The sequence below is a fragment of the Leptopilina boulardi genome, unplaced genomic scaffold (genome assembly GCF_019393585.1).
Source record: "Leptopilina boulardi isolate dan_hultmark-lab unplaced genomic scaffold, ZJU_Lbou_2.1 LbouV2_248, whole genome shotgun sequence".
Taxonomy (NCBI): Eukaryota; Metazoa; Arthropoda; class Insecta; order Hymenoptera; family Figitidae; genus Leptopilina; species Leptopilina boulardi.
In genome coordinates, this window is record NW_026137805.1 from 3085081 (window position 1) to 3101913 (window position 16833).

Genomic DNA, 16833 nt, shown 5'->3' on the forward strand with positions numbered 1-16833 from the left:
AATATCAGAATTACATATTTTATACTATATTACATTATGTAATTTATAACCCAATTGTTAACAATACTATTCCAGTAATTTCAACAATTAGTTAACAATAATTAACAATAATAACTATAAGACAAAAGCAAGAATATTGTAAATTTTGAATTTAATAATTATTAAATAACTAACATTGTTATAATCACGACTATAAATTATAATTATAATGCAATGCCGTTCTGCATCTATGAGCCAGCTCATCTCTCAATCAGTCGTCTACAAAAAATAAGGTATAAAGGGCGTATAGCATCAACCATTTTCTAACAGTAAAATTATATTTATTTATCACTATGATTAAAAATATACCAATAACTTTTGATAAATGTATTAAAAATAAAAAATATATATATTATACTTTTTTGTTTTGTCCCATTAATATACCTACTACCAAAATACTAAGTTTTAGAAAAAATATTGGAATTTCCAGGAGATAAATCACTGAAACACTTTAAGAATCTTGATACACATAACGTGTATTTGCTTTCCGTCAACAGAATGTCTCAAAACACGGAGATTTACTGAAATTTAGAGAAAGTGAAATTTTACATAAATCCATGACCTTCTCATTATGATGACAATGTAAAACGGAGAAAAATAAAGTATGGAGAATATTATCCATCATTGGACATTTTTTTAATCAACTCTCTCGTCCTGCGGTAAGATAATCGCCTCTCTATCGCCACTCATCCACTTCTCAATTTCTTTTACTCTGCAATCAATATTTATTATAATAAATAAAATTATTATATGTATATATAAAATGCAATTTTTTACTTGTTCTTTATATAGAAAGATTCATATTCATAACTTTGTTGTAAAACAGTATTTTGCAAAAAAAATCTTACGTGCGTGGGACGTGAGTGAAATTTTCGACTCCGGTTTCTGTTATAAGAATGTCATCCTCAATTCGAACACCTCCAAATCTACGGAATCGATTTATTTCCTCAGCGACAAGAAATTTGCTCTGTTTAATATCAGACAATGCGGAATCCAATTGCTGTAACGAATTTTTTATCATTTCAATTTATTTTCGTTCGATCGAAAGAATATATACACAATGATACAAGTATGTAAAAAAGGAGAAGAGAAAAGAAAGAAAATACTTACAGAATCGATAAAGTAGCAGCCGGGTTCAACAGTGATGACCATTCCGGCCATCAATTGACGAGCAGTTCTCAATTTTCTGAGGCCAGGCTGAGTTGGACGTCCCGGATGACCTGGCAAATAGCCGCCAACATCATGAACATCGAGACCCAATAAATGTCCAAGACCATGTGGTTGAAAAATTTCATTTAAGCCAGCTGCAATCATCTCATTTACATCACCAATCAAAAGTCCACCATTTTTCAGTGCTTGCAACATTTCCCGATTGGCAAGTAGATGCATGTCAGTCCAAAGAACGCCGGGTTTTGCTTCTCTCAACACTGCGTCACGTGCACTCAAAACTGCTTCGTAGATAAATTTTTGATCGCGTGTGAAAACTCCATTCGCTGGAAAACTGCACGTGATATCCGCCGTGTAGCCACAATAAATTGCTCCCATGTCGAAAAGACTGTTAAAAATTGGAAAAATTCGACAAAGAAAAAACAATAAATTTTTTCAGGAATTAATTGGGAAAATGTTCAAAACCCACCACATGTCGCCATTGACGATTATTTTGTTATTTGGAGCACCAGCGTGACCATAATGCAATACAGAACTATTGTGTCCAGATCCACAAATGCAAATGTAACCCATGTGTCTACATCCACCGACAGAATATGCATGATTCATAAATGCAGCTTCCGCCTGATATTCCATTAAATTTGGGCGCACTTTTTTCATTACTTTCTTGTGTGCGTCAGAACTTACTTTCCCTACATACTTCAGAACCTCTATTTCTTGCGGCGATTTAATTACACGACTGAAAAATAAATGTGTGTAATAAATATAATTTAAAATAAAATATAATGCAAAATATTTTTTCAGGGTAAAAATTTAGACTTTCTTTAATTCTTCCAATATGGAAGAAAATCGGCTTTGTAAAATAGTATTTTAAATATATATTTAAATTTTGTACAACATTTTTGTTATAAATTTGTCGATAAAAAATTGGTTCAAATTCCAATAAAAATTTTCTTTCTAATTGAATAAATTCCATTCAAACTGACTCGAATTTTCCTTTATTGTTTAACAAAATAATAATAAATTTATAATTTTCATTTTAAATTAAGAAAGTATTCTAAATTATTTAGATTTTCTACCAAATATACAAATTACCTACAGTACATAGATGAGAAACTCAAAGATTTATTATTTCAGTTCTCTATCTATGTACAGTCGGTATAGTAGACAGTTGCCTACTTTAAAAAATGCAAAAAATTAGCTTTGCAGAAATCACATTGCACTATCAATTTGCTTCGTCAAATAATTTTTAAATTCAACAGAATTTTTATCCATGCGAGATAAAATGTCATAATTTAAAGTGGCAACTTGAAATCCCAATTTCCTGAGCACTCGAATCCTCAACAATTGCGGTCCAATCAATTCCTTGCCTCCAAAACAATAATGTTCCGGTAAATTAATTAAAATTGCCTTACAATTTTTTATTGTATTCATGTTCACTTCAACTATTGGTAAACGAATGACATTGGGAAATATTAAAATATCAATATTATAAATGTCAATTAATGGAAAATCGGCTAAAATCAATTCAATGCCACATCTCTCCATACCACCGATGTGACTTGTCAATTGTTGATGAATTTTTTTCACCATTTGCCGTATTCGTAAATCTTTTATTAATGCCGCGGCCGTTGTTGTCAATTTTTCACGATTTTTTCGTTGACCATATTGTTTTTGCTGTTTTGTCTCGAGTGCCATCACCGAATCGATAGTTTGTATTTTTTTTATCAACAATATTATTGATCGATTTTTTTTCGTTTTTAAGGCACGTCTAATTTTCCCTTGAAATTTCTTATCAAGTAACAATATTAAATGTTGAGGATATTTTGCCGCATAAATGTAGCTCAACAAAATTTCAACAGAACTTCGAAGATCTAAATTTGAAAATTTAGTACGTAAAATTTCTGTCATGTCCTCAAAAACGGATTCACAGTTTTTTGTTGTGGTACTTGGAAAATAACCAAATGTTGCAAAAATAGGGGAGAGAAATTTTACAGGAAGAATTTTTCCCTGAAAAATATGAATTTCCGATTTCTTTATGAGTCATTCTTTATCGAAACTTTCAAGTTAAAAGGTATTGGATTAGTTTGGAACTTTGGTAAATTGATGCCCTATTGATAACCTGTAAAAAAACTTGCAGAGGGTACAGTAGAGGTACAAGTTTTTATTGGCAACAAAATAACACTGTCATTTAAAAAACAAATTCTTCTTTCCGAAAATTTTTTTTAAATAAGTTGAAATTTCAGGAATTTTTTATTCTCACATATAAAGCGACAATTTACCAACGTTTCAAGCCAATTTAATAAATTTTCATTTTTCATTGGTACATTTGAAGAAGAATCCTCCATATATTAATAATATTTAATCAATACTTTAATTATTAAGAAATAATATTAATAAATATATATTTCTATTGAGTGAATTTAATTTAAAAAAATTATTTCTTCTTCACCTGAGAATGAAGATATTTGGCACCAAATTCCATAATTGTTGGATTCGCATATCGAACCTTAACGCAATATTTCATTAAAGCGCTAACAAATTTTGGATCTTTTATATTTGTCCCATTAACGTGAATATATTTTTCCAGACCATGAATTATTATCTCATCAACATAATTCACACTCGCCAAACTGTCAACAATATCGGTAAGTTCTTTTTCTTTTGAAATCGTTGAATAATTTACGATCCATTGACTCGTTGTATTTTTGACAACATCAAATAAATTTACTCGCGTGAAATTATTATAGTGAAAAACATCGAGAATATCGGCCATTTGAGTTGCCGACAATTTAGAAAAAATTAGTTGTAATCTATTGACGAGAATCGTCAATAAAAGATTTCTACTGTCTTGAAAATAGTGAACAATTCTAAAAAGAGCGACAATATTCTCCGCATTTATGTCGTTTTCTCGAACCTGTGTTAAAAAAAGTAAATAAAATGAAATATTTTTTTCATAAAAATCAATAAATTCATACTATTTATTTATTTATTAAAAACTATAATTCAATAAAAAAAATTTCAATTTTTTTAAGTTGAATTATTTTTTTAAAAAACTTGTTTATTTATTTTTGCTTTTTTCAGAATCTGTTAGAAAATTTAAATATAAAAATATCATATATGTATATCGGTAATAGACCTCGTATAAATGTTTATCGCAATATATAACCTAATGTAAAATATTAATTACCGACAGATAATCAAAATCAAACAAAAAAATTTGTGTTTAATTAAAAAATTCCGTGAAAGAAAATAATAATAATTAGTATAAAATACTTTGATGCCAATCCAGAGCAGATCAATTGTCTCCTTGTAAAATGGATCACGACAAAGAATTAGAATTCGAACAATGTCAATTAATTGAGAAACACTAAAATCTCCGTCAATAATACGAATCAATATCTCGTTTCGAAGACGATCACGATAATTATTTCTTAATGGACTGACACGATCATTGATCAAAATTTCCATTCCAACAATAATCGATTCACTGTCACGACTTTTTGAAATGATATCCACTAATTTTTTTAATACTGAATCACGATTTTTCGCTTTCACAAGAGTTTTTTCATAAAATGCAAAATCCTGATGAAATTTGTAATTTTCCATTTCAATTAATCTCGAGAGTGTCTGCGTTGGTATTTTTTTATTAATAGTTAAAAAATATATTACAAGAATAATTTTAAAAAAATTAATTTAATTAATTAATACATGTAATAAAATATGAGAGAAAAAAAAATTAATTTTTTTTAATACCTGCAGAGCGACTCTGCAATTTATCTCATTTGAAATTGCATTTTCAATGTAGGAATAATTACTGCAACTATTTGAATGTGGATCTAAATTATTGAGAACTTGTTCAATTTCTGTATTTTTCAGAAATTCCAAATCCGAAGTAAATAAAATTGCAGTTCCCTCCTCAGTATTAATATCGATTCTGTTTATGATATTTTTATCGAAATTTTCAATATTCAACGAATATGGTAAACCTTTTGCTATTACTATATTTGATTCGTCATTATTTTCCGAAAACTTATTCAAATTCTGCAAAAGAAAGAAGAAAATTTTTTAAAAAAACCACAATTTTCTACGTAATTGAAATAAAGAAAAAATACTTATTTCTCTACCTCGAGTTTATTTCCCGTTTCCTGATTTATTTTCTGATCCAAAAAGTTCCCAATTTTATTAATCTTTTGCACGATCATGGGCACTTCTTGAAATACTTTTCCTTCCTCGATTAAAGTGTAAGTTTGAAACAATAATAATGGTTCTGAAGAAAAAGACTTTTTCTCCGATTTAAATAATCTTTCATTAAATTTCAAATTTATTTGTTCACTAGTTTGTAAATTCAAGCGCGAAAGTGTTCGACACAAAATATTAAACATCGTTTACAAAAATAGAGAAAAAATGTTTTTTCTTTTTAAATAAACGAGAAAACAATCATTAACACAATTTTGATATTGAAATTTGTAAATAACCAAATTTTATATAATACCAAAAAACACATGACACAAAACAAACTGTCATTAAATATTATTAACCTTTAAAGAGAACTTTACAAACTTTTAATATTAATTAATAATAAAAAGGTTTTTTTACCGCGTTATATAAGAATCACGAAAAAAATTTTTTCAATCAATAATTATGCAATAATAATTATTGTATTGTATCAGTAAACTGACAAAATCAAGAAATTATAAAAAAAGGTTAAAATTCAAAGAATTAAAGAATTTTTCTTTTAGCCGCGACTAGTTTTAAGAAACATTCGATTAATGAAATTAAATATTTGCCAAAAGAGTTAAGTTGACAAAAAAAATATCTTAGGTTCAAAAAATTTGAATAATTTTGAAATTAAATTTACAACCAGAGAGAAACTAATAATAAAATTAAAAATCGTGTTTTAGTATTTTTTATGATAAAAGAAATTTTTAAATCAAAGATATCTCGTATTATCATCAAAGTCGAAAGCAACAAGAAACTTTTTGAAACTAACGTCAGATGGCGATTTCAGGAGTATTGAACGATAAAGTTATTTAGCCCCATCCCTCATGTTACAATTGATTTTTAGTTTAATTATCAATATTTAAAATTTAAATTCGAACTCAAATTTAAAATTCCAATTGAAACTTAAGAATTACATAAAAATTTAAATTTTAAGTTCATATATGTAATTTAAACAACTTAAACACTATAAAGTAAATTATTTAAATTTACTCTTTCTCACAAAACTTAGAAATGTAAGTAAAATTATATCAATCCTTTAGTGAAAGTTTGGTTAATATATAAATCAATTCACTGAAAATTTGAATGGATGATTATAGTTTTTAAACTTAATACATTAAATATATAAAAATTCAGGAGTTTCTCAAATAAGAAATAAAGAGTTTCTTTTTTTTAATTTAATGTTGACTTACCACTCACATATTTCCGGATACAAAGTCGTGTTGTTGACAGAGAATCTAAAAAGAAAAAAAATAAAAGGAGATGAAATAAAATAATTTTCCTAATCCGTTAATCTATAGTTTCCTATTCATTCATATTATATACATGTATAATACATAATTGTAATAAAATGTTACAGAATAATATAACATTATTTTTTGTAATTTTTTTATTTATTAATTATTTTTTATTAAATAAAATAAGAAGTAATTATAATATATAATACTTTTAGTTATATAATCGTTGTCATTTATTTAAATGAGAAAGAGAGGAAAAAAACTTACTGTCCAATTCCATCGAAAACAGCTTCACGGACTGGAAGTCCGCTGTCCGAGTTTGTTCCACTCTGAAACACAAAATTGTTATTATGATTTCTTTCTTGAGTAATGAAAGTGGACAATATGCACGTTTTCAGACTTGGTGAACACACACAAGGAGGCAAAGTTTTGTCCCACAAAATATCACAACACAGAGAACAAAGTAAAAGTGATATTATGCAATTTCAGTTTATTTCAGGTAAATAGAAAGCCCTTGACTGTTTTACAAAGAAACGGAAGCACACGTAATCAATTTGACATTATTTACTTCCAATTTTTTTTTTTTTTTAAATTTGCAATATTACATTTAACTATAAATTTTTATTTGACATAAGTTTACTTGTATAGTAATTTTTCCTATTTTCATTTTTCATTCTATAAATGATCGGTGAAATTGAACCAAGTTAAAAAAATTCGCATAGTGATTTAAATTTCACGTATACATTACCTACTTCATATCTTTATCACATTGATCTGTTAGGAAATTGTAAACTGATAAACTTTAGAAAAATATAAAACATTATTCGTACGTGAAATTCAAATTTATATAATGCTAACGTTATACTAAAACATATTAGCAAAAAATTTAAAGATAAATATTATTGTTTGTATCTCATAATAACAAAAAATGAAAAAAAATCCGCTAAATTCCATAATAACTGACTCACGAGAGAAAAATTGCACTATCACAATGATTGGACTTTATGTAAAACCACAAAGACGATGAGTTAAAGAAAAAAGGAAAAAAAATTCACACACTTTCGAAAAGTGCCTCGAGAAACTAAACACAATATCAATAGCGTGATTTGCGATTTACATATTTTAAAATAATTCATGTTAAACAAATGAAAATGAAAATTTTTTTTAAATTGCATTATGATGTTTTTTACTTTTACCCTTAATATAATTTAATGTATTTATAAATTCTTTAGCATGAGGGTTCTATGAAAAAAGAACAAAAACTTTTCCTTTATTTTATACGTTTCAGTCAGTGAATATATTTATTATAGTATCTGTAATGATGAATAAAGTGGTGTTTAAAATTTAGATATTGTCGATATTTTAATTTAGTTTTTAAAACATATGAAATTAGTATAAAATATAAAATAAAATTAACGTACAAGTTATAAATATTAGATTTATATAAAGAATTTGTAATTAAATTTAACAATTTTTTAAATTGTAACTTGTATAATAAATAATAATAAGAAAGATATGGTGAAGGCGAGAAAAAATTTATTTGTGATATAATATCAATTGGAGTAAATTCATAGTATGCCACTTCTATCTACAACATTCTTAAATTTTATTCAAACATGTGATTGTAAGTTAAAATTGTTGGCTTGAGATTTCTTCTTTGGATATCATTTCTATATAGCACATTATACATATATTATACTACTCTTCACAAAAAAATTTTTTTCTCGCCTTCACCTTATCTTTCTTATTATTATTATCTATTATACAAGTTTACAGTTTAAAAAATTGTTAAATTTAATTACAAATTCTTTATATAAATCTAATATTTATAACTTGTACGTTAATTTTATTTTATATTTTATACTAATTTCATATGTTTTAAAAACTAAATTAAAATATCGACAATATCTAAATTTTAGACACCACTTTACAGTTACATTTGTATTTATCATTACAGATACTATAATAAATATTCACTGACTGAAACGTATAAAATAAAGGAAAAGTTTTTGTTCTTTTTTCATAGAACCCTCATGCCAAATAATTTATAAATACATTACATTTTTTTAAATTCTTGTAATAATAAAAAAATTGGAAATTTCTATTAAATAGGTTTGATTGAAAATATTATCTTGTTCAAAAAACAAACAGATAATAAATTTTTGAAAAGAAATAATAAAAATTGTAGGACAAAATACATATATACAGACATGACATGAACATAAAACAATCGTTATTTTTTCATTTTTCTGAATTAGGCAACGACGATTTAATATAATACCAGGAAAGGGTAATTAAACAAACTTAAAATATACTCATCGAGTTAATACGTGTTTTTTTAAACCCACAATATTATATTTAATGTAACGATCCTATAGATATGTGCTAAGAAAAATGTCTCTCCACATTTTTATACTAATGTAAATTTCATGAAAAGTATGGTGACTGCAATCAAAATGTTGAGATAATAAATATATTTTTAAAAAGCTACGCAACAAAATATTATTTGGATTATTTGATCTAAAATTTTATATATTACAAAAATTATAATTTCATTTAAAACATAATCTCTTGTTTTAATGATTCAATTCTTTAGAAAATGTAATCTGAATTTTGAAAAATAAAAAAAAATTTGTCCCTCGGCTGCTTAAAAAAATTACTGAAAGCAAAAAAACAAAACAAAACAAAGAAACAAAGTGACTTTCTGGGAAAAGCAGAAACACATGGAAACGAGATACTTTCTCCCAATCTAATTACATTGGCGCACAATGCCACAATTACTGGTTTTACGACGGAAAATGTTTACTCTTTTTTTAAAAAAGAAATACTAACAGCAGATATTGCTGCAAAAGTCCTTTAAAATGACCTTTATTATTCTTTCTTAAGTAAAACTGTGACGGATGTAAAAGAAAACAATAAAAAATTTATTAACTGTCGTCTGTATAGTATATATTCAGAGAAGCTACACCCAAGTCGACGGCATTTGGTATATTTTTCGTTTTACATGCATCCTATTTCTGCAAGCTCCTCAACGCATTTTCAAATCTTTTTTTAGTCAAATAAAATATGAAAATTATTAAAATAATTATAATTAAATTAAAATTCATAACCAACAATTACTTACTAGTTAAATAAAAAAAAATAATACGATTTAACCAAGAGATATTTGGAGTTCTTATTTAATTTTAAAATATCATTTGGCTTATGTGTTTTTTCTAATCAGCGAAATTCAATAACATCCTGTCTACGAGGTTACTAATAATCTTTGAACACAGTACATAAAAATGAATGAAAAATTATGAGCGATGTAAATTTTTTTGTTTTGTTTTTTTCCTTATTTTTTTAACTAAAGAAATCAATTAAGAAACATGTGTCGTAAATACTAACACTATCATCTTAATTTCCTTCTGTAGTTTCTCACCTCAATGCTATTTATTTTTTAAAGAATTTTCATTGCAAAAAGATTTTCTTGAATTGAATGAAAATTAATTGTTTTGTAAATGACAATTTTTTGAATTGAATGAAAAAAAGTTGAAAAAGAGTATATACTAACTAAAGTGCAAAGAGTGGTAGCTCCTTTATTCTTGAGAATATTGGCAATCTCGTCAGTGTAATAAGTTTCATCGACAGCATATCTTTTTTTGAAGTCATCAAGTGAATGTAATTTCCCCATCCAAATCGCATAATCAGCTGGTAATCGAGGAAAAAATAAAATCGACGAGCCGTTCGTCAAATCCAGAGCTCCAAAACAATCCGGTTCCTCAACACCGAAACACCATTGAAAAAAGGATTCCTGGAAAAAAGTAAAAACCAGCAGGTGAACTTGTGAGTCACATACACACACACAAAATTAAGAATAAAAGAGGAGTCAAGTTTTTTTACCTGTTGGAAACCTATATATCATCGCGTATCGCGAGGTTAGAAAACGAAATTCTTTCATCATTCGTTGTTGTCCAAACTTTCTATTTGTGAATTAATTTTTGCACCGGTTCTATTATACAAAAGTTTGACCTACTTCTTCTTAGTAAATGATATATGAACATTTCATTCAAGTTGTTTTTACTAAAAATATCGAGCAAAAAAATTAGAACGAAATTCATTAAAAGTTAAATTAGAATTAACGTGTTTTTGAATCGTATTAATCTCCAGTTCAGGAGTTGTATATAAATTCACTAGAATCAGTAATTAATGAAAGGAGCCTTTTGATTGACCCTGAAATATAAATTTTTTCGGAATCGCACCCCGTGCAGAAAATTTGACCGGGGCCAGATCTGGCAACCTGATCTGGGCCCGATCGAAATGAAACAGGGAACCCGACCGGGGCCATGGTAATTTGCCCGATCTTATAGCAATTGTAATTTTCAATAAATTATAATTATTTATCTCTAATTGATAAATAAAACAATAAAATTAATCAATATTATTTTATTTTATGAATCTGCATTTAAAAAAAACACCTTATAAAATGAAAATGAAATAAAAGTTGAACAAAATTATTTGAATAATTGTTTCGTTTACTCTCTAAATCTGAATTAGTAAAAATGTTTACTAATTTAAATTAGTGACTCACTTTTTGCTTATGAATTAGTAAAATTTTACTAATTATTAGTAACTTTTACTAACAATTAGTAAAATTTAAGAGACACACTTTTTGCTTTAGAATTAGTTAAATTTTACTAATTGTTAGTAAAAGTTACTAATAATTAGTAAAATTTTACTAATTCATAAGCAAAAAGTGAGTCACTAATTCAAATTAGTAAATATTTTTACTAATTATAGTCATAAAATGCTATAAATGTATTTTCACTAGTTTTTTTACAAATTTTAAATATGGCAACCAGGCCTGACCCTGGTCGGGCCCATAGAAATTTACTAATCCGGGGCCAGGTCGGTAATCGGGATGAAAAGTGGCAATTTCTGCACGGGATCCTTTCAATTGGGATAGAAGAAATTAAAAGTAACAAAATATGAAGATGGTTGAGGGCAGTAAAACTATGATATTTAGTCATTGAAAAAAAACACAAGTGAATTCAGACCGGAAATTCCAAGGGGAAATAAAGGTTTCTTTGACCAGTAACGCGTGAAGAGAAGCGTTTCGCCATATTTCTGTGCGCGCTCTTCTCTTCTGTTTGGGTTCGTTTTAAAGTCAATGGTATTCCCTTCAACTTCACGGGAACGATCGGCCAACGGGTCAACGTGCTCTAGGCATGGCTCGAGTACCTCAAATCAACTATTTATATTCGAAGAAACAACTTGACTCAAATGGTCCTTTACAATCTACAATTTGATGAAAGGTTTTGTATTTTTAAAAATCCCCTCTCATTTTAATCAAAACCTTAAATATTGTTTTCATTTTTAAAAAATACCAGATATTTTCTTTCACACTTTCTAGGACATAATTATTATATTACGTAGAACTTAGGATCTTTATTGTTGTTTTTTATCTAAAAATATATTGTTTTTGTTATAATTTTGTTACTATGCAATTAATTCCCATAAATAAAAATTGAGTAATTTGTACTCTTTTGTATGAGATTTTTAAGACCTCTACCATAATTAAGCATCAGATTTTCAAAATTCTGACTGTAAAAGTCAATAAAAATTAAAAAAAATTAGAAACCCTTTTTTGGATTGTCAACGCTAAGTGATCGGTTTTACCGAAAGGAAAATCGCAATATAATGCAATCACGTAACTGTCAAGTATAGAGTTTCGCTTTAGTATATAGTTACTTTTTTCATTGTACTTGACTGCAATGAATCGAGCACGTGTTTTTCTGCTACGTCAGGTCTCTCTCTCTCTCACTCACTCAACGCACTGAACGGTACATTCGTTCTAGAAAATCAAGTTTTTTAAATTGTACATTTATGTAGTTTAAACCAGAAATATTCTATATATAATTATAAGTTTCAAGAAGGTTGATTATGATAAAATTATTTTGAAGAAAAAAAACACATAAACACATTAGTTTTTTCAAGAAATAAATTTACTGAATATGAACTCGCGAGCAGGAGAAATGTCACGTGCGGAAATTAATTGAACCTGAAAACATCAATGTCAGTTACATACAAAATTAAAACAAAATTAAAATAAAAAATTAAAAAAAAACCCAATATTGCTTCAAAGGCGTTCATCGACTTTGCAATAATAATCAACTTGCCACGTAAGATTTCACATTACAAAAATCTTCTAATTTGCTGTTTTCATTCACGGACAATTATAGAAAGATTGGATTATTATTTTTCTAATTTCCAAGTGTATAAAATAATTGTTAATACAATTAGGAAGCGTTCATAAACTGCGTAGACATATTTTTGTAACTTTTTTACCCCTCCCCTTCCGCCGTGTGAAACGTAGTTTTTTTCAAATTTTTTACTGCATATCCACATAAAATGAAAAATAATATCACATCAAATAAAATTGTTAAAAGTTTTTAATTCTCACCTGCTTGAAGGGCCAAGATACGTCCGTGTCATCATAAGGAGATTCCGATCCACCCTGCAGGACAATGAATGTTCCAGAATTTGTCACCTTTTTAAGTCCTTCGATCAATCTTTTTCGATTATTGGCGAAAAGTTCCATTGGAACTTTAAGGGTGTGTTCACCCCTATGAAAAACTGGCTCCATTGTTCTTCTGAAAAAAAAATATATATATATATATATAAAATTAATTGAAGCCAATTAAATTCTTTAAACAAAAAAATTAAATTCCAAATAAACTCTCTAAATCTGAATTAGTGAAAAGTGAGCTACTAATTTAAATTAGTAAGAACTCTCACTAATTTTTAGTCACTTTTTACTAAAACTTAGGTCAAAAAATTAAAACTACTAAATCAAATAGTAATATTTTACTAAAAATCAGTAAAAATTTTTACTATCACGGAAAAAATTTTGGTGCACCGGTTGTACTGGTTAGTTAAAAAATTTTTGTACTTTAAAAACGGACATCAGTTATCCCGGTTTGGTGCAACCTATGCCCCGAATACAGTGCGTCTAAAATGTCCCTTACAGCGCTTCTGACGCGCCAAATCAGGATAACAGTTGCCCGCAACCCATAGTACAACAGTTCTACCGTAAATTGCGCATCTGATGCACCAAAATTTTTTCCGTGTAATGTAAATTAGTAGCACACTTTTCACTAATTCAAATTTAGAGAGAATAAAATTTAAAAAAGTGTACTAAAAAAACTTGTAGATTCGACTACTTGTTAACTACTCTGCCTAGTAAGACTAAATTTAAAAAAAGTTTTATTGACTATGAGAAAGTAGTTAAAAGAACTAAGAATGTAGTTGGTAGAATGAGATTTTGTTGTTGATTTAACAACATTTTTTTAGTAAAATGAACTGCTAATTATTAACTCCATAAAAAATAGTTAAATTAATTACTCATATACTAAAAAAGTAGTTGCTTTAACTACTTTCCAGTTAACTATTAAATGGTAGTTAAATTTCCCGTCTAAATTTTTTTCAGTTTGAAAAGCTGCAAGTCTTAAGTTGAAACATTTTTTTGAAAACACGACAGCGCATCTCTCTCTCTCTCTTTTTCTCTAAAAGAGGAAAATTTGATTTTCCAAGCTGTTTTCTCGCCGACAAAGTGTCGGAACATTGCCATATTCTCCTGGCAGCTTGTTTCTCGTCGACTCTCTTTTTCTCCTTCTTTCTTTTTGCTGACATCGATTATAGTCTGCATCATTTTCTGTGCGCTCTTCCCGCAACCTTCGCCGGCTGAGTTTCTTGATTAACTTATCTTGGCTCGGTTCTTCACTTATTTGTTCACTCTTTTAAGCCACACTACTAGTTAGTTAGTCCAATTGTGAAATACTGAGAAAGAATATACATATAAGTTTAACTATAATTTTCCTAGAGTCTGGGAATTCATTTTCTCTACTATAATAATACACCATTTTTTTATTATACTTCATTTATAAATTTAAAATAATTAATAAAGTTTTTGAAAATTATCAAAAACTATTTGTCAATTAAAACAATTTTTTACAATTTCTTTTCGTAAAATAAATATTTTTGTGTAAGTAAGAACAAAATTGCAGCAAAATTGAAACAAGTTTGGCACTAAAAATACATTTTTCTAGAGCAAATTGACGAGGGCAGGAAGTGATCGATAACAGCAATTTATCAACGTAAGCGACCTACACTAAGTAGACCTCGTAAAGCGACATATTATACTTGGAATTTTCTTTTTTAAAAAAAATTTCTTGAAAAACCTTTCTTCAGACTAAATTTTTTAAATAGAAGTAAATGTTTTAAAATACGGCCAGAGAGAGAATTCTTAAAGACCATTTTTCCTTTCAAAGGAATATAATGTTCTTTTCATGAAAAACATCTTTTATTCTCATTTATTTCACAAGATTTTGTTTATATAATATTTTTACATGTCGTTTTATTGTTACTTTTATTGTGTATTAGTAACAATTTTTCCTCAACATTTTTCAACCATTCTACGGGGGAAATGAGGATTTGTAAATTTAATTAATTTTTACTATATTTCACAAAAAATAAAAATTTATATCTTTATACAGTTTTAATCGTTAAATCGAAATATCGTATACTTGTAAGCATTGTTTAATGACATCACGAGTCTATTAGCGGTTTTTACGACACTCTTACGTGAATGAGATAAGATGCAACAAAATAATTGTCATTATACGTCGATTCTTATCAACTTTTCCAAACAAACTGCCCTAAGATGAAATAATTTTAAAACATTGAGAAACGAGTCTCTCCAACGGATATGTGTGATTAAATTTTTCTACTCTTGTTGAAAGCTAAAATTTATCCTATAATATAAGCGAATGAAAATGGAATTTTTTTTAAATTTTCTTGTACGACGATTGCACTTAAAGACGGAAGAAGATCGTCATGAAGTAGTGGATTTCTGAAGAAAAGTAATTATGGTTGTCTGGTCTTAAATAGAACCGCTCCTCGTAACGCGCAATGAAATAGGAATGCTATATTGTCCTCGCGTATACGTACACGGTTTATATTTAAGTCGTGTCATTGGACGTCTGACGCTCTTGACTGACACGATTCATATTCTCGTATTCAAGAAATGAGCTCTCTGAATTGCAAAACTCGACTTTTCTAGGCCTTCCATATTTGGAGGCTGGCTAACAATAAATCTCGCGAGGCACATTATTGCAATGAATACAATCAATAAAAATTAGAGTGAATTCCCCTTTTTACGCCGTATTTTTATTTTTATATATAGTTTCAAATTTTTCATTGAAAAATTTCAGTTAAATAAAGATTTAATCAAGTTAGAATATGGTAGAATAACCATTTTTAATAATGCAGTTCATTGAAAATTCTACCCTGTAAAAAATTTGGGAAGTTAATAGCAACTGAAGTTGAGAATTAAAATCAACTTCAAAGGCGAGTAAGCATTAGATTAACTCCAAAGGGCTGTAACTTTTATAGAATCCCGTTAGGAGCTAAAATCTAACTCATCCCTTCTTTCAGTGTATTAATTAAAAATTTTGTTAAATTAAAATTAGGACAAGTGGAAATTACACATTCTATCAATTTTAAATAAATTTTCAATATCAAGGAAATAAACACCGTTTGGTGAAATAGGCCTCTGTCGCCGCCATGATATAATAATAATGTTTTATGGTTTGCTACATAATACGTATGTTTCTTTATACTATAAAAAAACTTCTCATGTCACAGAAAATATGTAATATTGCGAGAGTGGGCCATTGGATTCTTATGTTAGAAACAGCTGACGCAATGCCGAAACAATGCCCCTAATGAATACAGACCCTCAAATAAATATATATAAATTCCGAATTTTAGAACAAGAATTCTTCAAGTTTTAACACGATCACTTATAAATATAATGAATAAAAAGTTAATCCAAAATATTATTGGAATATAAAATATATTTACTATTTTCCTTTATGAAATTAAGGATAAAAAATAATCGGGGAAAAATAATATTGAATCAAGAAACCCATCAAGTTGTTTGTATTTGAAAAAATATTTAATTGTTCCAAGAAAATTTTATTAGTTTGAAATAAATTTGCTTTAATTAAAGTGGATCAAATACGGACAACTACATGGTTTTTTTAAAATAATGCTATTTTTCAGCAAATTTTTAACTAATATACATATTATAATTTATCTACATAAATCCAAATACAGAAATTTCTTG

At 27.6% G+C, this 16833-nt stretch overlaps 2 protein-coding genes across 14 annotated transcripts in view; one reads left to right on the forward strand and one right to left on the reverse strand.

The window, feature by feature from the left end:
* LOC127280606 (uncharacterized) overlaps positions 1–16833 on the forward strand; it is a 263749-nt gene that overhangs the window by 213310 nt on the left and 33606 nt on the right. The gene's annotated exons all lie outside the window — the stretch shown is intronic.
* The window catches only part of LOC127280614 (xaa-Pro dipeptidase), a 45645-nt gene continuing 29110 nt past the window's right edge, over positions 299–16833 (reverse strand). For 4 of the 11 annotated variants that reach the window (XM_051303741.1, XM_051303743.1, XM_051303740.1 and 1 more), the window contains 8 exons: positions 13108–13297; positions 10219–10458; positions 6933–6994; positions 6621–6665; positions 1676–1945; positions 1150–1594; positions 888–1039; positions 299–751 (listed from right to left, as the gene is read on the reverse strand). In XM_051303741.1, the coding sequence (XP_051159698.1) occupies positions 676–751; positions 888–1039; positions 1150–1594; positions 1676–1945; positions 6621–6665; positions 6933–6994; positions 10219–10458; positions 13108–13290 (1473 nt within the window). In that variant the 5' untranslated portion in view covers positions 13291–13297 and the 3' untranslated portion in view covers positions 299–675. Of the gene's footprint in view, positions 752–887; positions 1040–1149; positions 1595–1675; positions 1946–2301; positions 3217–3658; positions 4124–4482; positions 4837–4962; positions 5251–5333; positions 5477–6620; positions 6666–6932; positions 6995–10218; positions 10459–13107; positions 13298–16833 lie in introns of those variants that run through there. The other 7 variants (XR_007842850.1, XR_007842848.1, XM_051303738.1 and 4 more) reach the window with 7 other exon arrangements.